This window comes from Nomascus leucogenys, chromosome 16, assembly GCF_006542625.1.
Source record: "Nomascus leucogenys isolate Asia chromosome 16, Asia_NLE_v1, whole genome shotgun sequence".
NCBI lineage: Eukaryota > Metazoa > Chordata > Mammalia > Primates > Hylobatidae > Nomascus > Nomascus leucogenys.
In genome coordinates this window covers 26,751,299-26,773,770 of record NC_044396.1, presented here as the reverse complement: position 1 = coordinate 26,773,770, position 22,472 = coordinate 26,751,299, and the positions used below count along the sequence as shown (strand labels likewise).

Genomic DNA, 22,472 nt, shown 5'->3' with positions numbered 1-22,472 from the left:
ATATTGATGGGGCTGGGCATGGTGGCTCATGCCTGTAATCCCAGCACTTTGGGAGGCTGAGGCATGCAATTCACTTGAGGTCAGGAGTTCGAGACCAGCCTGACCAACATGGTGAAACCCCCATCTCTACCAAAAATACAAAAATTAGCCAAGCATAGTGGTGCACACCTGTAATCCCAGCTATTTGGGAGGCTGAGGTCATGCCACTGCACTCTAACCTGGGCAACACAGCAAGATTCTGTCTCAAAAAAAAAAAAACAACAACAACAAAAGAAATATAGTGATTGATTTTTAAATATTTGTGAATTTTCTAGTTAAATTTTTATTATTGATTTCTAATTTTATTCCATTGTGGTCAAAGGATATACTCTACGTGATATGATTTCAATTCTTTGGAATTTACTGAGACTTGGTGTGCCCCCCAGTATACAGTGTACATTCATATTCATTGTAAAACTGAAAGGAATGCCTATTTTAAAATTACCCAGTGTAGCACTCTACAAGCATTAATTAGATTAAGCTGTTTGGTGGTGTTATTCAAATATTCTATAATCTTACTTTTTGTTACCAATTCCATCAATAATTGAATGTAACAAAGATATTCAATGGTAATTGTGAATTTGTCTATTTCTCTTCTTGATTCTTGGGGCTTTTGTTTCATATATTTTGAAGCTTTCTTATCAGGTACATAAATATTTAGGATTTTTATGTCTTCTTGATAAATTGACTCTTAACATTGTGGGACATCCTTCTTCTTCATCTCTGATCACAGGTTTTAGGTTCTAAGACAAGATATATTTTCTATGCTAAAGTAAAAAGATAAAACGTGAGACCAGACTGCTAGACTCAAAAAGCCACTACTTTGTGTTGAAGTTAATCTACCAGGGGTAGGAAAGGGTTGTCCCTGTCTTGTCTCTAATATGACCACTATTGGTACAGGGTGCTAGGAACTATCCTAAGCAATGTGTTGTGATAGTGGGAAAGCAAGTGTTGGAGTAACAGCTGCAGGCCTGCTCCCCTGGGGTTCACTCCCATGCCATGCTGGTCTATGATGATTTTATTTGCTTAGCCTTAACCTGAATGATGGTTCCCACCAGGATGCCAACAACACTAGCTATGTATGAATGATGCTGTTGTATGAATTCTTTATGTTTCTTAATACAAATATTTTGCTTTTGTATTTCTCAATACATTAACCTGAGAGGCCCTTATTTTTACACCGTGTTCTTAAGGACATGAGCAATCTTGGGAATAAGTCAGCAGTGACTCCAGGTCTGTACGACAGGCAGACTTTCGCTCCACAGAATGACTTTGACTGTGCCTCCTTCTACTGGATGATTGGAAATGAGCCTGAACAGAAAAGTGACACAGAGAGGTTAGAAGAGGTCAGGGTTGGTGAAAGGACCAGAATGAAAACAGTGAGAATGAGGCTTGCATATATATGCAGGTATTTAAGAATTTCTGAACCAAACCTTTAATCCTAGGTCATTGGCTCACTTTTCACACAAGAGTCATCCTTCACTGGATAAGGCTAAGGCTACACTACACGTGCACACAGTCGTGCAAAAATCCCAAGACAGTGCAGGGCAAACAAGATTGTAAGAACGAAACCTCTGTTTTCATCCCATGCTGCTGGGGATGTATGTTTGAAGCACACACACTGGAACCTTAACCTTTCAAACCTCTACTTCTGTGTGGCTTTCAGATAAAACTGTAAACAAGAGCTTCTTTGTGGTGCAGGGCCAGCATCTTCTGCTGCAGTGGTGATAAAAGAGCCTAGGGAGCTAACAGAGAAAGGAAGATTTGATGGACAACATATGAAATCAGTGTGTACCTACCTCGTTGACCGCTGTCTCTGTGTTGAAGTGGGGCAAGTGGAATAGGACACCCTGGGTGTTGTGTGCCTGACTGTGGGTCCAGTCTTTCCAAAATCATCCCCCTTCTAGCTTTTAGATTTGTCTGAGCCTTGTAGAACTTCACAAGTTGCTGGTTTAGTGACTGCTACATGGTCTAGTTTGTATAACTATAATGTGTTGGTCTTTCTCCTGTTGTTTTAGGGTATTGTTTACCAACATTTTGTATGAAAAAAATACCAAATATTTTTGTCAAAAGATTATGTACCACACAAAGGATCTGATTTGTAAGCCTGTGTGACCCTTTCCACAAGGTGGACATCTTTACCCACTCTCTCATTATGCTCCTTCCCTTATTTCCTATGTTAGACAAGATCTTCTGTCCCAAAAACTTGACTCCTCTCCTACCTTTAACCAAAACGACAAGATGCGTGTACATACTGAATTCTTGGGGTGACTCCAAGTTATAAAAGACTTGCATACAAATATGAATAAATTAGGAGCTCTGTAGCTTTCATTTCCAATCCATACCCCAATAGTTGAAGTCCATTCCTTATTGTGTTTATGTCAAACACTTTTACTGCTGGATTTGTACGGACTAGGTCTGTTTACTGCTCTCAAATCCTAGAGTAGACAGAAATGAGAGATGGGTGGGTGGGGGGCAGGAGGCAGTCTTCCACTTAGAAACTTGAAGTGGGTGACTAAGAAATGAACGAAGAATGTCCATCAAATTCACTCATGGACTCTTCTGCTGATGCAAAAGACCAATGTCAAAGTAGCCATAAGACTCTCTAGTAGCATGCAGATTGAATGTAATTCAACTCTGTTCACTGCTAGAAACCAAAGCTTTATCTTGAGTTTACAAGAAGAAAGAGTGAGGAAAGAAAATGAGAACTTGTTTTTGTCTTTTATTTCCCCTTATTTCTGAACTGCAGAAGACAACCCCCTTGAGCTTTGACGACCCCATCACTGGAGTATATTTATTGGATGTTTGATTTTGCTGTACTGGATTCTTCCTTTCTCTTACTTCCCCCAGTGTTTTCTAACACATTAACCCTCTCCTTTCCTCCACTTCTTTTTTTTCCTGAAAAATGCAATGAATGAATAAAGTCTTATTGGTACTGAAAAGCCAAAGCAACTGTGGTTGCATGCTAATGGGTACAGATTATCTTTCAGGGGTGACACAAGTGTTCCAAAATTGGATTGTGATGATGGCTGCACAACTCTGTGAATATACTAAAGAACACTCAATTGTATACTTTCAGAGTTATACGGTATGTGAATTAAATACAATAAAACTGTTGAGAGACAGAGACAGACAGAGAAATGCAGCACTGCATTTGAAGTGCTCCAGAGCTCAGTCCCAGTCACCTTCCCTTCTCTACTTGCTGTACCCCTTGGTATGCTCCCTCAATCCCATCACTTAAATATCATCTAGTGGCCCGTGTCTTCTGAATTTCCATCTCCAGCTCCATCTTCTCCACCGAATTCCAGCCTACTTGACATCTCCATTTGGAGGTCTAACAGGTATGTCAAACTTAACATGGTTAAGACAGAGCTTTTGATTCTCCTTTCAATCTGAATCTTTTCTTTCTCCATACGATCCTATCTCAGTAATACACCACCATCCACAAAGTTTACTAAAGTTCAATAAAATAGCCATGTCGTTGAACAAGATAGAAAAAATAACTTTTTTTTTGTTTTTTTTTTTTTGAGACAGAGTTTTACTCTTGTCGCCCAGGCTGGAGTGCAGTGGTGCGATCTTGGCTCACTGCAACCTCTGCCTCCTGGGTTCAAGGAATTCTCCTGCCTCAGCCTCCCGAGTAGCTGGGATTACAGGCACCCGCCACTACATCTGGCTAATTTTTTGTAGAAAAAATGACTTTTTCAAACATCAAACCATTAACTTGTAAATGAACTTAACCAAGATATTTGAGGTATCTCAATTTAACACATAAAGCTAGGCATAGTTTACAAACAATGAAAACTACATCATTTCTATTATAGTTTTAAAAATAAAGATAATTTTTCCAAATAACCTTGTGCTAGAGTGCAAGAAAAATTCAAGTGACAAAAATCAATACAGGCAGCTGAGAGGAAGACCTATTTGAATAGAGATCTCTTTTAGATATCTTTTTTGAATCAGAATAAAGAGCAAAAAGGGCTGGGCACAGTGGCTCACATCTGTAATCCCAGCACTCCAGCACTTTGGGAGGCCGAGGCAGGCAGATCACCTGAGGTCGAGAGTTCCAGACCAGCCTGGTCAACATGATGAAACCTCGTCTCTATCAAAAAAAAAAAATTAGTCAAATGATCCCAGCTACTTGGGAGGCTGAGGCACAAGAATTGCTTGAACCCAGGAGGTGGAGGTTGCAGTGAGCCAAGATCACACCACTGCACTCCAACCTGGGCAACAGAGTGAGACTCCATCTCAAAAAAAAAAAAAAAAGAATAAGGACCTAAAAGAATTGTTGTCACTCAGCAGACGGCTAAAAGCACATTTTCAGAGCCCCTTGAACACCCACCAGCCACTCATGTAATAAGATATGCAAATAGAAATAGAGACCTTGCTGTCTTTCTATAAACTCTACCTTGGGTCATGTCAACCCTTCAAATTCCCCCCCTCCCCACTGTCACCTCCTCTTTCCCACACTAAGCTACAGTGTTTGTTCAGTGTTTACATAGGCTCAGTTGTCCATTTCCCCCCCTTTTCTGATAATTTTTTACTGTAACTAATATATGATAAAACAAGACTACATTTTTTCAAATAGGTACTCTTTAGATATTTATTTTTATAAATTCTAACATCCCCTTTCTAATATTTCCACTTTTAATAATATTTTGTTACATTAGTTTTGAGTTAGAAGTCTATGAACCTGACAATCAAAACGTTTTCAAAAACTTGCAAACAATTGTTAAAAATTGGCCGGGTGCGGTGGCTCATGCCTGTAATCCCAGCACTTTGGGAGACCAAGGCGGGTGGATCACGAGGTCAGGAGATCGAGACCACGGTGAAACACTGTCTCTACTGAAAAAAAAATACAAAAAATTAGCTGGGCGCGGTGGCGGGCGCCTGTAGTCCCAGCTACTCCGGAGGCTGAGGCAGGAGAATGGCGTGAACCTGGGAGGCGGAGCTTGCAGTGAGCCAAGATCGCGCCACTGCACTCCAACCTGGGCAACAGAGCGAGACTCCGTCTCAAAAAAAAAAAAAAAAAAAAAAAAAAAATTTGTTAAAAATTAAAAATTAGTTTCTGTAAGCACTTGCAGCTGAGTTGTAAAGCGTGCACAAACTACATGAAAGCATTTATGACAACCTATGAAAACTGTATTTCACATTGTTTTAATTTATAATTTACTCCGAAATATTCTTTCTCCTTAAATTTCCATTGTTGCTTAGGTACCAATTCCAATTATTTAAAAAAATCTGCTAGTCCCCAAATGTTTTCTGAAATGTTTGACAAATATCTATCATTTGGTATACAATTCTTCATATATATTTTTCAACAGAAACTTCTGTTCTTCTCTGAGGCTTATTTTACACAAGGTTATCAAGAAGATCAAGTAAGGTTGGCTATGAGGGCCTTCTATTAGTTACAATGCACTAAATATTGGGTAATATGGAAATAAACGTTGAACAATATCCAATTAAGAGTTATTATACATGGTATCAGCATTCACAAGTGCTTAATCCCTTTACTTGTAATAGCAATAGTGTTGACAGAAAATGTATCAGTCCTAGAATCCTGGTATGTTCTTTTTGTATGTTCTTTTCATTGAGACTCTCCTGATATTTTCAATCTTTTTTTCTTAGAGAATGTAAAAAACATTATTAAATACACTTTCCTGGATATAAACACCTTGTGAATTTCTTCTCCCTTGGCACTTTTAAATTCTGTTACAACAACACTTCCCACACCCTCCTGTCTTCCACGCTAGACCCATCGTGGGTACTGATTTATTGAGAAAGGTAGTGTTCTCTACCAGTTTTAAGTTTCACACACGAGAATGGTATTCACAGATACACAAGTAAAAATTTACCACAGGAAATACTCCCTTTTTTTAGAAACTCAATACTGAAGAGTTACCAGCTTTATGAGGAAAAATATGTCAAAGCTTATATGACCCACTACAACACTTTAACCCTCCCTTGTGCTTGTGAAATTCCCTTGACAACTTATTTCTTTAATTATGCAGTTTTAGTTATTTATCTCAAGGTATAAGACACTTATCCATGCCTTTCCCAACAAGAAAATAAATTATAAACCAACATTTCCCAAACTGTATCCCAAAGGAAAGATGCTCTAGAAAAAAAAGTCCAACAAATATGTAAATATCACAATCTACATTCATCCTCTTAGAAATTCAAAATGGCCCTTGGCATACATAGTCAGTAACTTTTATATATATATATGTGTGTGTGTGTTATATTACTCTTCCAATTTCCTCTATGTTTGAAATATTTTATAAAATAAAAAAAAATTGTATCTCTACTTTTAAGTGGAATTTCCCGAAGTCAATTAATTACCAAGCCCTTTTCTCCGTGTCTAGACATCTCCCTAATAGTGGGAGCAAGGAGATATGAGTTTAGAGGTACACTTTGGGCCACCCATTTCCATCTACCCAAAAAAACAAAGAATGACTTCTTCACCAAGCAAGATCACAAGTCTGAGACACTAATGCACAGGAGGGTAGGAAGGGCAAACCCATGCCTCGGAGATTCCAGCCACATGCAAATTAGAGGTAGAAGGTGACATCACTTTATTTCCATAGCAGCTTTAAGAAATATATTCAATGTGTGTGGTAAGCCTCTTCCAACCTACCCTTTTGGATAACAGCCAGGTTTCTCCAATATAACAGCTATAGATCTGAACAAACTGATGAACATAAGAGATAGGATGTCTCTGTCCTCTTTGCACAAGTAGATAAATGACTCACAGCTTCCTGAGCTGAAAGGGAAGATTATAGCTCACCACATATTATGATGGAACACCACAGAGTTCAGATGAACGGAGTCACTTCAGGAAGCAACTCTCTGAAATGCCTTGGTAGCATTAACAAGGAGGTTGTAACAATCAAAATAACTGTAGGATTTTTGATCCTTGAGCACAGTTTTACAAATGTTTCCTTTCTGAATCCCAAAACAAAATAAATTGTCATCCATGTCCAATTTCAGGAGGTCTCTGGGCCATATTAAAAAAAGATAGCCAATGATGGAATCATATTATCCCAATTTTATAGATAACATGAAAGCGTAGAGACAGTAAGTAACTTGATGTGGCCATGCAACAAGTGAGTCGAGAAGCTAGAATTTGAACCCAGAGCCTGTGCCACATCACTTCTTGATCTACAGAGAAGTAACAGCTGGGTGGTGGCAGCTGGATCATCTCCTTTGACTCAGCCTGTTCTCTCCCATCTCACTGATGTGCCAACAATGAAGGTCACATTTATGAACTAAAATTATCCTTTCTGCAAGTTTTATCAGATGGTATTTCAGGGTATACAACCTTTTAAAACACTGGGTTTAATTTAAAATGTTGGAGCACTTTTGACATTCACTTATTTCAACTAGCCATGTACAGTTAGTCTGAATCGAGGAGACATGACTTTCATTTAACCTTCCATTATGACAAGAACATATGTAAAGCAAACGTTGTCACTGGTGACCGTCAGGTATGGCACGGAGATCTCCATGGAGCAGTGCCCAGGCAGCACCCTACTACTTCTTTGCTCCTCAAGGCTCCATGGTGTTCTGCAACATGAACGAACCCTCCTTGTGTGTTACTGCAAAGTTCTGACTTTCAAGGAGAGTCTGAACATTACAGACTCTCCTTGAAAACTCTAGAGTCAAGCTTGTTTCCTACATATAAATTGTAACTCTAGATTTTTCCAAAACTGTATCTTCAATGAAGTGTAAGACTTCAATTATTCTAATTCTATGAACACATATTTCAGAGTTATATTCTGTTCCATTTCATCTAGTAAATAAGAGCAACTAGAGTTATTTGCCAGATTCAGTGATGTAAACTCATCTTTTAACCAGCTATTCAGGAATCACCTCCTGGCCAAACCACAGAATCTTCTTCATATGGATCACTTGGTTACAGTTGTTTTAAAGGTATATTTCAAAATTACACCTCAAATTGTGGTAGCTAAGAAAAGGCTTTGAGCAGATCTAATCTTGATCTCATTAGGGATAAAGAGGAAAAGCGACTTCATACCTCTTTACAGACGACTTGGCAGGAATGTGTTAGAATGTGGGCTCCCTGAAAGTGGAGGAAGGCCTATTTACTGTTGTATCCTGTGTGTATAGCAGGAACCTGGTAAACAGTGGGGCTCAATAAATATCTCCTAACAGAGGGAATGAGCAGAAACATGGACCGCACACCCAAAGAAAATCATCCTTTTTTCAACAACATAGATTTGGCTGGTTATGAGCGTCTTGTATTCACAAATATTTCACAAAGTCTAATAGAAATAATGCATTTTTACCTTAAGAGATGTCACAGGGCAACTAAAAGTCAAGTTTGCTTGACTTCTGCAAACATATCAAGTCATTGTAACAAGGCTGATTGTTTCATGCACATCAGAAGTGTGGATGTTATACGATGACATGGGGAGGGAAAGGCTCCTTTCCCATTACTCCTCTAAGCCCCTCTTGTGGGGAGGGGGGATACATTAATCTAACTGGGACAGACTTACTAACTTTAGAAGATCAAACCCACATAGGGCTGTGGCTCTCCCAGGCTGTGTTAGATGGGGTATCACTATGTTGCCCAGGCTGGCCTTGAATTACTGGGCTTAAAGCTTCCAAGTAGCTAGGACTACAGGTTCACCAGGCCTGGCTTGGCTCCTCCCTACTAGGAGGCAGGGGGTAAGCAGATTCAGGGTAGGGCTTGACTTCTTGCTCTTTCTCTTCTTTTCTCTAATGCTTGTGTTATGGGGCCCTCCATGGTCAACCAGTAGTAAAATGCTGGTGAAGGAGAAGTGGCTCTAACAGTTGACTGGTAATGACATCTTCTAGGCAAGTTTACTATCAGCACCACACCAGGGATGATGGGCACTCACTTTCCAATGAAATGGGGCTCTTTTCTCATCTGTTATCCTCTGTGTATACGTGTCCCTTGAAAAGCTCACAAGGAGTGGGGACTGGCCCAGGGAGGATTCACAGAGGGTTCCATCCGTCACACCACAGCCACATGTAAGTCCACCTCTAGCTGAGGTACTTTACAAAAGACAAGTATTCCAAAAATAGAAGTTGATAAGCAGTAAGTAGTAGACCACTTCAGAAAATTGTGGATTTTCAACCCACAACTCTAAGTGAGTGAGCTGTAGATCATTCCTGGGCATAAGAAACTAACCCAGAAGTGAGGACAATAAATTGGGGTTGGCAGACCAGGGCACAAATCACGGCAGCAGCAAACTTGCTAGCAGCCCCAGATGGACCAGGCATACCACCCTGCATAGTCAGTGCCCTCAGTGGTCAAATGAAAGTACTGGATTACTAGATAATATCTGTTTGCCTTCCAACTCCAGCAGTCTACGATTCAATGAATGACAACTTTGTCTGGTATCTTAAGCATATGCCTTTTGCTCGAGCCAACACAGACCATTTGCAAGACACATACTTGTTAGCAAATTGGAATTCAGTGTTTGCTGCACAGTTCCTGCCAAAGGCTTCTTAAAGTCATCTGATATTCAAGAGATAGTCTAATAGCTGTGTTAACCATCCCTGAAGAATTGGCACAGAGGAAGCAGATTCCATTCAATTAATATTTACTGAGCACTGAAAGTGGGAACATATATTATCTCATTTAAAAGCCTTTCTTCTGCAGTTTTTCAATAGTTAAAATCTTGGTAGGCTTCTAGCAGTCTTTTGTGTCCAAGCTTTTCATAAATCTATTACACTAGCAAATTATCAAGCCCTCTAGATTCTTGTGTTCTTATCCCTAAACTGTTGCACAGGATTGCAGAGCACAGTCCTGTGCTTGTTATCTCAGCCTCGCTACTGTTTTCCCTTCACTGAGTAACAACTTATTGTATCCTTCTTATGTTTGATAGTGCCTTTGTTTTTTGTCTGTTTGTTTGTGTGTTTGTTTCTTTCTTTTCTGGTTTTTTGGTAGTGCTCCTTATACAGGGGCCCAGTGGTTAGTTGGTGGTAGGCAGGGGAGTAGGGAGGGGTTTGTGTGTTCAGGACTGTTACCACTGCAGATAAATGCCTAAGCTTCTTTTGATCAGAAATTGAAAATAATGTAATACAAAGTTTCTCTTATCTCATTTAAAGCCCACATTATATCCATTAGAGTAATCAAGCAACAAATCTCAGATACTTAGTAGCATCTATTTCTCTGTTTCCTCAGCCCTCCCAAATCTTCCTGGAAATAAATGGGCACATAAATCCCAATACATATAGAAAGATGCCAGTTCAGTGATTAAAAGCACAGGCTATGGATGTGAACCCATGCTCCCCACTTGTGGCCACATACTGGAGTGTGATATTTCACCTCAAGTCAGCATCATCAGATGGAGAATGGGAGCCATACTGATTCCCAAGTCATAAATTTTCATAAGATCTTCCTTCCTATAAAGCATTTAGTAAAGTTCCTGTCTCACAAATACCCAACAAATATTTGTTTGCATTGATATTATTGCAGAACCCAAAGTGTCGTGGATTTCATTCCCATTCTTTTATTGATTTTTTGGCTTATCCTTTGTTTTCTCCAACCCACTGACACATGATTTTTCTGCCTTCCCTCACTCCCTCCTGCCCTCACTTTTCTTATATCACTCAGTCTATCATCATACACTTGCCAACTCTCTCAATAATAATTCCATCTCTTTCTTTCTATTGCTCACCCATCAGGCTAAACCCCACCTCTGCTGAATCCAGCCCTCCACTTTCTCTACAAGAGGCAATGTAGTGTAATGCATGTGGGTGCTACCTCTGGGGTTTGACCGTGCAGGGTTCAAACCCCTGCTCTAACGCCTAACAGCTTTTTATCTTTAAATAAGTTGCTCATCCCTTCTGTAGAATGAAGCTGATAACAATAATGCCTGACTCAAGGATATGTAATGAAATTCAAATGAGACTGTACACTTGGATTTGTGCTGGCTCTGGTAAGCACTCAATAAATTTAGCTGGGATTATTTTTATTATATTACTCTATGCATGAGGCCATGGAATAAAGTTGGGAAAATCACATACCCAGACAGACTACTTGAACTATAAATGCGGAATCACAAACCTCAGTTGGGTCCTTGATACTGTCTGGCAACTCTATTCATCTCCCTAGCACATCTGCTCTCAATGCCTTCAGCTCTTACTTCAAATCTGCCTCACCCTCAGCTAATGACCTTCCTTTCTGCTACATGGAGAAAACAGAAGCCATCAGAAAACTACTATCATCTGATCATCACCCAATATAGAAAATATACCCACATCTGGACTCATGTTCTCCATCTTCTCTCCAATCTAATGGAGGAAGTTTCCCAAAGGCCAGCCCTTTACTTGGGTTTCAGATTCCCTCCCTAAGGCTTTCCAAGGACTTTCCTCCTGTAGTTTTTTCTCTTTTCTCTACATCTTTGGTTCCTCCCTAAATGACCCCTCAATGATCCTCACCACCTGGTGTTTATACCCTTGTAAAATTCCCTCTCCTTATGTTGTGGGTGGAACCTGTGACTTACTTCTAACCAACAGAATATGGCCAAGTTGCTGGCCTATTCCTCCTGACTACATTGCATTATGCAAGGCTCCATCTTGCTGGCAGGCAGGCTCTAAGATTCTCCTTGCTGGCCTGATGAAGTAAGAGGCCAAGCTAAGGAGGCCCATGTGACAAAGAACAGCAGGAAGTAGGAAAGGGGAGGAGGAGAGGAGCTCTACAAGCTGAGACCAACTTCCAACCAATAGTCAGCAAGAAGCTAGGATCCTCAGTCCTACAAATGCAAGGGAATGAATTCTGCCAACAATCTATGTAAGCTTATAAGTTAATTATTCCCTGGTCAAGCCTTCAGATGAGAACTCAACCCATGTAGCACCCTGACTGCAGCCTTGTGAGACTCTTCACAGCAAACCTAGTTAAGCTGAGCCTAGACTCCTAACCCACAGAAACTCTAAGAACTGTTTTAAAGCAAAAAAAAAGTGTAGTAATTTGTTACACTACACTACAATAGAAAACTAATATCCCCTCTTCCACATAATTCCCATGATGCTCTAGTCATAACACTAGGGTCTACTGTATCCCAAAGTCCCTGACTTCCCACAACATCATCTTTTAAAAAAACCTAGGCCATAGGCCTTCCAGCTATTCCTCCTCCTCTTTGTTCTCCTTTCCAACAAACTTGTCAAGAGTTTTTCATGTGTCCCTCTGTCCTCACCTCTCATTGGCTGCTTAGCCTACTCCAAGCATATCACTGAAACTTCTCGTCAAGGATACTAGTAAGTTCCATCTTATCTAATCCAAATGAACATCTCTCTCTCTCTCTTTCTTATTCTATATCTCAGCAGCATTCAACACAGTTCATTACTCCCCACCCACTTTTTGGAACTATTTCTACTCTTGGCTTATTGGACTTTAGATTTTCTAGTTTTCCTTCTACTTATTTGGCTGCTGCTTCTCAATAGTGTTTGCTGGCTTCTCCATTTATGCCCAAACTTAAATAGTGTTGTGCCCCGAATCAGGCCCCAGGCTCTCCTCTCTTGGCCCCCTGCACTCCCTTAATGCCCCCAGGCTTTACATGACATTAACATACCGATGTCGCTCAAATTCCTCCCACTGTCCCTGACCTCTCCTATCCATTCCCCGTCTCACCACCATCTGCCTAACCAGACCTTCCACCTGGTTGTCCAATAGTCATCTCAGACTTCACATGCAGAAAACAGAAAACTTGATTTTTGTTCTCTCGGTTTTCCTAATCTCAGTAAATGGTACCTTCAACCAACATTTACATCATGGTCTCATCCTGGATTCCTCTCTTTCCTTCATTACCCATCAACCAACCCATCCACAAGTTCTTGTAGGCTGATCCTCACAATAGATTCTGAATTTGCCAATTCCTGCCAATCTCTAACTTCAAGCTGCCCTCTCCCTCCCTTGGTCTGCGTAGTGACAGCCACCCAACTGGCCTCCCTGCCTCCACTGCTGTCCTCCACAAAGCATGGATCTTTTGAAAACTACAAATTACCTTGTAAGACTTTACTGCTTAAAACTTTTCAAAGCTTTCACTATCCTTTTAAAGGGCCCACCAGGCTCTCTTTGCAGGCACCTCCCAGCCTCTTTGACATATCTCATACCTACACCTACCAAGTTCCAGCCACACTCACCCTTTTCTCCTTTCCACCTCAAGACTTGCAACTGCTACTCCCTCTGCCTGGAAAGATCTTCCCATGTGAAATGTCTCATATCTCAGGTCAAATGTTCCCTCCTCAGAGAGATCTCACCCACAGTAGCTTTCTCTTCTTCCTTTAAAACTCTAAGATATCATGACTTTCTTCACAGGACACACCACAATCTGAAGTGTTATTCTTGCTTATGCATGTACATCTGCATCTATGTATTTGATTGTTGCTATGATGCCTCTCACTAGATGTGAGCATCAGGAAAGTGTCCACTGCTATGTTTTAGAATAGCTGCTAGCACATAGTAGGTGTTCAATAAATATTTGTTGAATAAATGAATGCATGAATATATATGATGTTAACATTCGTATATGCATTATAATAAAATTATCTAGTGATATTCCATTATAAAATCTCTTCAGATACAGTGTCTTTAAAAGAGTAATTTAAAAGACAAACCTCAAATGACTCCAACCTTCTGTGTAAATTTCTGAAGTTGTGGGCAAATGAAAGTGTTATAAAATGAAGAATATTTTGAAAGAATTTAAAGGAAATTTATTTGAAGATGTGAAAAATCTTTATTGATCAAGTGAATTATCACACTCATTATTGTTTTTATGGATTTTTTTCCTATATTAAGCTTGTTTTCATCACAGCATAAATTATTATTTTTTCTATCACAAATTATGCAATCACTACTCAAACCACAAGACACACTTTCAGTATTTCTGGACAAAAATGCTAAGGAGTCACTACTCTTGTTATTCAATGTCACTGACACCATGTGACTTCATTTCAAACCCAGCTATATCCTGTAGCCATACAATGCAGGCTTTTCAACAGACCATGGTAATGAATGTGGTCACGGTTTGGATTTCAACAAGCAGCTGTCAAAAACTATCATCCCAAATGACTATTTGCTGAAAATTTCTCACTCCCAGAGCTGGTACTTCCAGGGTGGTCTGGGAAATAAATTTCTGCCCACATCTACTCTGGGGCTATTCTAATTGCCGATGTTCAACATTTCTTTGGAAATGCAACTTCAAGCTTTGAGGAGCTTTTTTTTGTGAGCCCCCAAAGCTTTTTTTAGTGGTCTCTAACTATTAAGCTCACCTGTTCATGAATTTTTTTTCTTCCTGAAATACCAATACCTTCTGAAAACTCTGGTAAAATGTTATTCAGCTGATTTTAAAAACCACTCTTGAGAAAAATCACTCACTCCATTGCTTACCACTTGCTGCCCTCAAAACTTCTTAGCAACATACACCGTACATGAATCTCAACGTGGTTTGCTTTGTCCAATAGCAAGCCTGAAAGCCCAACCAGTCAGTTGTGTAATAATAAACCCCTTATCTCCTGAAGATACACAAACGGAAAAATCTCTCGGCGCTTCAGTGCACAGGGGACTTCGCTAGAATTCTCAGCAGAAACTCACATCCATTTTAAATGCCACCCCCCACCCCCTTTTCCTGGTTTCCTCTTTTTTTCTCATTTGCAATTTTGAGGAGGGAAAAAAACCTCAAACGCTAAACGATGTCGAGTGGAAACACGGGAGGGCGAGGGTCAACGCCAAAAACTGCTAGCAAAATGCATGTAGAAACCAAGGGCTTGGTTTTTGCTGTACTGGGTTTACCGGTTCTCTCACAAGCGCCTGTGATGGAAACTCATCAACAATTGCTCTTGGGTGGAAGAAGGGGCTGACAGATTGACAAGAAACACCGCTTTCTGGTTTCAATAAGCTTGAACAGCCCTCAAAATAAGGAGAAGGGGACACTCCTTCCTTGGGGTAGAATAAAATCTCACTCTCCCCTGCCTCACCCGTCCCCACCGGGCACGAACCGGCGCCTCCGTGGTCCCATCACCCAAGTTCCCCACCTCACCGGGGAGAAGCGCCCTTTCCCGGCACCCACACCAAACAACAAACCCGACACGGCCTTTGAGGAAAGGGGGAGCGGCCGCCTGGGAGAGACGCAGGGGCCCGAGGCGCAGGCAAATCAACAGTTCCTCGCGCTGCCCCGCGCGGCCGCCCGCGCCGCCTGACACACCCCTCCCTGCCGGGTCTCTCCCCGGCGCCGCTGACCGGCCTCGGCCAGGCGCCTCGCCCCGGGGCCCGGGGCCCGGGGCCCGGGCCCGTCTCCCTCCCCGGGCCGGCGGGTCCCATGCGCGCCACCGCGCCCAACACGCACCTTCAACGCGCCGCGGGCCGGGCCCTTGGGGACTGCGCGGCCGGGTCCGAGGGGCACGAAACGCTCCTCGCCGTCCTCGTCGTCTTCGTCGCCGTCCACCACCTCGACGACCACCTCCTCGTCTTCCTCTTCCTCGTCGTCATCCTCCTCCTCCGCGCCCCCTCGGGGCTTCTCCTCCACACGCCCGAGCCCCCTCCGCCGCCTGCTCCCGCCCTCCTCGTCCTCGTCTTCCTCCCCTAGAAGCAGCAGCACCGGCGACGAGGCGGCGGCGGCGGCGGCGGCGGCCCCGGTGGCCCGAGGGGGGCCGGTCCCGGCGCTGCGCGGCGGCGGCGGTGGCAACGGCGGCCTCCAGCTCTCCGGGGCGGGCGCCGGGGCCGGGCCCGGGACAGGGGGCGGGAGCCCGGGTAGGGCGGCTTCCTTGGCGGGCGCGGGCGCCGGCCCGGCCGGCTGCAGCGCGGCGCCCCCCCGGCGGCTGCCCAGGCTGGAGCGCTTGGCTAGACGCCGCGCCTGCATGCCTGAGCGCGGGGTTGCGGGCCGCGGCGCGGGGCCGGAGTTTGTCACCTCCTCTTCCTCCTCTGCCTCCGCCAGTGGCCGCTGTGGCCGCAGGGCCGGGGACTCGGGGCCGCAAGGGGCTGCAGGAGCCGCCGGCCAGGACCCGCGGCTGCCACTGGCTGCAGAGGCGCGGGCGCCGCCTTCGCTGGACCGGCCGGCGGGGACGCCGGCGGCCGGCGGCTACGGCGGGGCGGCGCGGCGGCCGCGGGCGGGGGTGGGTGTGAGCGAGAGGCGCGCTGCCGCCTCCGCCGCCGCCGCCGCCGCCGCCGCCCGGGAGCCGCGGGCCGCGCTGCGCTCCATGCGGCCGGCGGCCGAGCCCGCGCGCGCCTCTCCAGGCCGGCTGCGCCCGCGCGCTCCGGGCCTACCGCTGCCGTGCCTCAGCGCGAGCTGTTTGTGTTGTGTGTTTTCCACCACCGCCCCCCTCTTCGCGAGCCATTCCTCACAACCCTCCGGTCCCCCCGCTCAGACAAAACCCGGACTGGATTTTTTTTTTTTTCTCTTACCCACAGTCTCCGAAAGTCTGGCGCTTCGAAGCAGTTGGCCCTGACACCAGGGCAAACGCTTAACCGCAGCCCATTCTTCCCTCCGGAGGGAGGGGAGTAGACTTCGCTGGAAGTAAGGTTGTCTGTCAAAGTTAGACTTTGAACGTAGAGATTTGCTACAAGTCATTTTAATGGTCACTGATGTGCATGGCAGCTACTTCTGAGCTTGTATGAAATCAAGGAAGGTGTACCAATCTGAGGTTTGGGATGAATTCCTAATATGAATCATCAGAGTCGCTTAGATTTTAGAAATACTGTTTCATGAGCGATTGTCTACCAATCTCACACTCTTTGAACGCACCACTCTAGGCCCAGCGATTGAGCTGCCTTGGCTCAGTGCTGAGTGTGTAGGTCTTTCAGCTTTTACTCCTGCTATTCTACCTTGAGTGCCTGATTATAATGGCTGAATTCCAAGAAGCTTTCTGTTTGCACTGTCTGATCTGTAGACTCTTTTCTGGCATTGTTCAGGACTTTGAAGAAACAAACGGGTGGGAGTTCAAGATCGTTTGAGTTGGTTACTTAAGAAATTAATATGAAGTAAGACCAAATCTGGAAATCAAGCACATACATACACATGACTAATTTTGCCGTTTTCTGCCGATTTTTAGGTGTGACAAAGAAAATATATTTGCTATTGTGTGGGGTAGGCTATGTAGTAAGTGGTATTTCTTTTTTATTTATTTTAATTTTTATTTATTTATTTATTTATTTATGAGATGGAGTTTCGCTCTTGTTGCCCAGGCTGGAGTGCAATGTCATGGTCTCGGCTCACTGTAACCTCTGCCACCTGGGTTCAAGCGATTCTCCTGCCTCAGCCTCCTGAGTACCTGGGATTAAAGGCGCACTCCACCATGCCGTGCTAATTTTGTATTTTTCGTAGAGACAGGGTTTCACCATGTTGGCCAGGCTGGTCTTGAACTTCTGACCTCAGGTGATTCGCCTGCCTCGGCCTCCCAAAGTGCTGGGATTACAGGCATGAGCCACCGTGCCCGGCCTTAAGTCGTATTTCTTACATTCAAATCATACCCACAATTCCATTCCTGTAGAAGAGGGCTGGGGAAGATCTTATGCATCAAACACCCTGGTAGGCACCTCCATGGGGCCAGAATAAAAGGTGTATTCCCCTTCAGCTAATTATTGTTGGACATTTAACACCATATGCTCTGTTAGACACTTGAAGGGGGCTCATTAAATGCTCACTTATGGTGGCTTCCAACTGTTGAACAGGGATGATGACAAAGATTCTAAAATGAACTTTTTGTTCTCTCTGAATCAGATTAGCTTCCTGATGTACCTATTTCAGGTGATGACACTCTCATTATAATCATTTGAGCCCAAAATTGTGGTATCATTTTAACTCCCTTCTCTACCTTATCCCTAGAGGCAATTGCCCACAAGTCCAACCCATTGTTCTTTCTAAAATGCATTTTGAATCCACCCCTTCCTTTCCATTCCCAAAGCTCTTACAGTATTTTGTGACTTCAAAAGTGAAAGTTTCTAACAGTTCTACACACCCATTTTCTCACCCACACACCCTTCCTTTCCCTCCTCAGATGCCACCACCAGATTTATGTTTCCCAAACCCTATTTAGATCACACCATTTTCTTGTTGGACTTTATATTTGTAAATATTCTCTTCAGGAATTCAGAGAGAAGAAAACAACATTAAGAGATGGGTGTGTCTGATCAAAGCATGGAATAGCAGGGGCTAGCCAAGAAGTGAATAATCTGTATCAGCTAGAGTGTGCAAAGAATGAAGAAAGAACATTAAGGTGGTTTCATCCCAATTGGAAGAAATTTAGCTTCGTTGATTTGGGAGATGATTTTAGAGTGAGGCAGCAGGATCTTTCTCTGGCCATGAAAAGGAAAGATCGGGGCAAGGGGTGGGCAGACAGGTATGGAGAAGGTGGAGGAGGACAAAGGTGTGAGGCAAGCTGGCTAGTAGTTAGGCACATGGTCTCAGGAGCACCTGGGTCCGAATCCTGACTCTGGAACTTACCAGCTTTACTTTTACTCATCCTCTTTCTGTGCCTGTTTCCTTATCTGTGAAATGGGGATCATAGTAGTAAAGCTGTTTTGCAGAGTAATGAGTAAATAAATGCAATCAGCTTACAAGAGTGCCTGGGACAAGCTAGGGTTTATATGAGGGCTTATCATACTAAACATTGTAATGGTAGGTAAACAAGGTGGCTTGGGATACTCTCAGAGAATAACAAGGTAGCTCTCTTTTAAGTAAGCTCAGTAGTGTCAGTAACTAGCAAAATGTGCTTTTAAAGACCAACAACTTGTCATCGAAGGACCATGGTCAGGCCAAGCATGTAGCTTTTTTGTGCCTAAAATTGCTATAGATGAAAGAAAGTAAATGTTTTCCTGAGAACCTAGAGGAAATACGGAGTTAAATGAATTGGTGATTGGCATTTGTGACTTAGTGGAAGATGATACACTATTGTACATTCTTTTAAAATTGCTGTATATGCTTTGAAATCAGCTTATTGTTTCTCTTAGGCCACTTCAATAGACCTCATACACATCCATTCCCTGGCCCCACATTGCTGGAAAGGCTGCCTCTGAATGGAGAAAAAAAAAAGAGCTGGCCTTGGTTTTCAAACCATTAAATGAAGGCTAATGTCAAAAAAGAGGTTTCACCCAAGCTGGACTTTGAGGGATGAGAAGGATCTGTTCAGGCAGGGAGAGCAGCATTGTCTAGGCAAGTGCAGGCTACTGAAGACCACCCTTATTAAATCAGAGGACACTTAGTGGGAATAAAATTAAATTAATTCATCAGGAATCAAGAAAAGAGCTCATGATATGGGCACATGACACACTACATGCATGACATGGGCTCAGAAGTCAAAAAATATCTCGTGATGCCAAGCAAGTGGTGAAGAGTCATTGCTGCTGCTTTCCTCCACGTTCCCTAAGTGTAACACATTTTTTTCTTCCAAAACTGGGAGCGCTTGCCACTCAGGATGAGAAAGTGTGCCTCTGAGCCATGGGATAAAGGAGCCCCTCCAGGACAGTTGGATTGAACACATCCTCATCTAAAACATTTCATCGTTCATTCTGCATGGATTTATTGAGTCGTGACAAGTGCCAAGTCTTGTTCTTGGTGCTGGTGTGCAGCAGTGAACAAAATAACCCTCCCTGGGGGAGGGAGCAGACAACAATCAAAGAAGATAAGTGAACAATATGATTTTGTGGAGGCATTAAGTGTCTACGTGAAAAAGTAAGAGAAAAAGGAAAGGAGGGGTAGAAGGTGCTGGAGGTTTAGTATAAAGAAATGTGCATTTCAAAGCGTATTTCTTTATATTAAAACAGACATAAGAGTAGTGTGAAGTTTAGTGTGAACTTTGAATGAAAACTCGCAGCCTTGGACTCTGTCTTCTTCCTGCAGATAGAATCCATTGTCCCCTACTGTCCATGTGCTTTGGTTGAACAGTTTGAGAAGCACTGCTGAGGAAGAACAAGAGTAGGCTTTGGAGTGAGCATCACTCCCTAACCACATAGTAGCTGGCTGGCTCCTGTCTGGTTTCTTCAGATCCCCAGTGATTCTTAAACCTTTGAGTTCTGAGCCCTAAAGGTACCTAAAGCATTTTTTTTACATGTATCAAAAAGAAAGAAAGAAAATCAGGCTCAATTTGACATTATGTTCAGTTTTTTTTTTTAATTTAAGACTCAGCAAAATAATTATGTTTCCAAAATCCAGAGGTATAACCATAGCCAGAACAAAACATAACAAATTTGTACTCACTGGTGGTGGTTCTTTTTTGTCCTTGTGAAACTTTAATAGTTGGATTTGTTGAGATTAGTAGCTGCTTTTAAAAATTATTTTAAAAGTAAAAGTAAAATTTTGCCCTTTAAAAAGCTTATGAAAGTAAGATTAGCTTAGTTTTTCCACAGTTCTGGGAAACTTAAAAATGATTTCATTTGATGACTGTCATCCCACCGTATGAAAAATAGATTAAGGTTAAGAGAATAACTCGTCTATTACAACCTTCAGGCTGAAAGCCTGTCTAAGTCAAGCATAATCTCCACCCAGATAAATGTTTCTTCCATGAGCAATTAACTTAAACTCTCTTTCAAAACACACAGTACTTTCAAAATACTAGTTCCTTACAATACCTCTCAAAGACTTAGATGGTTTTTTTAGTGAGTGTTAAAATGATAGCATTGCCTTCTTTTTTATGTAACACATATTTACTATTCCAGTAGGTGCAATTTTGTCTTTGTTGTTTCCTGATCAGTTTAGTCATCTCATACTGGCACTTGAGAGGCAATAAATAGAACGCTGGACTGAGATTCCAGAGATTTGAGTTGAATCATACTATGGGGATTATTAGCCATGGAACACTAGTTAAGTCCTCTGATCTCTGCAGAGTTCACAACTCTAGTATGAATGAGTTGTGCTCCCCAAGGAGCTCTCTCACTTTAACTCTCAAGTTCCATGATATAAAATGTCAACTTGAAGTCTGTTTTAAGATTAAGCCAAATACCCATTATTAAAATCCACAAATGGAGTCTAGTGTGTATATTAAGAAATGCATGTCAATTTTTTTTTTTGAGATGGGGTCTCACTCTGTTGCCCAGGCTGGAGTGCAGTGGCTCAATCACAGATCATGCAACCTCTACCTCCTGGCTAAAGCTATCCTCCCACCTCAGTCTCCAGAGTAGCTGGGACCACAGGCATGCAACACCATGCTCAGCTAGTTTTTGGAGGTTTGTTTGTTTGTTTGTATTTTTAGTAGAGGCAGGGTTTCACTATCTACACACTGGTCTTGAACTTCTGTGCTCAAGTGATCCACCCACCTCAGCTTCTCAAAGTGCTGGGATTGGGTGTCTCTTTTAAGCCAATTCTAGGTGCTGTCTGTATCTTAGGACTGCCATCTCTATTCCTAACAACATCACCCTTAATTTCATGAGCTTCCCTGCTTTGTTGGGAGTACAGAAATTATAAAATTATGCATTTTCTTGTTTTAAGAAATAAAAACCTCCTTACTTTGCTAGTTATTTCTTCAGTAATAAGATGCCTAACAGCCATGAACCAAGTATTTTCTATGTTTTATTATTTATATTAACCTCCCTTTCCACAAACTGATAATTGTTCAATCTAAGATGTATAATTATTTCCTACTAATGATATTTTCGTATCTCTGAGGCTTTTCTCTCCATCTTCCTTTTCTTACAGCTTTTTTCATGCAAGTCCCTTCTGGTGTCAGTAACTGCAATCCTACTCACACTAAAGAAAAAGAACAGGGCAGAAGAGGAATTTATCAGCTTGGGTAATTCAACCACACATGAAACTGAGCTTGGGAAAATTAGATATGGGGCCTTAAGTGATGTGTGGTCTTCTGTCTTTCTGTCTCTGTCTCTGTCTCTGTCTCTCTCTTCTGTCTCTCTCCTTCTCTCTCTCTCTCTCTGTCTCTCTCTCTCTCTCTGTCTCTCTCTCTCTCTCTCTCTCTCTCTCTCTCAGAGTGTGTGTGACATTTATTTCATTATCTGGCTGACTAGAGCCAGATCCACAGGCAGCTCTGGCCACACACTTGTCCACCTTGTGAACAGGTGCAGGGGAACTCTTTGCTATGTGCATCAGCTGGAAAAATCCCAGTGAATGATTTCTGGATGGGCCCATCTGAATCATGAGTGGACACTTGTGGCCAAGGGTGGATGGCTGTGATGGATGGCCTGCACCAAACCACGTAAAGAGAAAAAGAATGATTACTGTGTTGAGCAGAAAAAGAACATAAAAGGCCACCATATGTTATAAATATAATGAATACTATCACAAATCTGAAACATACAAATTTGTAGAAGGGATAAAAATCACATCTAACCTCCCTACCCAAAGATAACCCCTGTAATTGTTTTTGGTATATTTATTTTCATTTCTTGTCTGTGCATCATCCTTTTTGTCTCACATTATTTTTCCACTTAATTTCATAATGACAGATTTTCTTTCACACATGGTGGTATATAACTTGTAGATGTTTGTGGAGCTAGTAGGGTAAAA

General features: G+C 42.6%; 1 protein-coding gene across 1 annotated transcript in view; it reads right to left on the bottom strand.

The window, feature by feature from the left end:
- The window catches only part of ZNF704 (zinc finger protein 704), a 242,054-nt gene extending 226,088 nt beyond the window's left edge, over positions 1-15,966 (bottom strand). Inside the window, exon 1 of the mRNA XM_030794936.1 lies at positions 15,372-15,966. Coding sequence (XP_030650796.1) covers positions 15,372-15,884 — 513 coding nt within the window. The 5' untranslated portion in view covers positions 15,885-15,966. The remainder of the gene's footprint in view (positions 1-15,371) is intronic.
- Between the last annotated feature and the right edge of the window lie 6,506 nt (positions 15,967-22,472).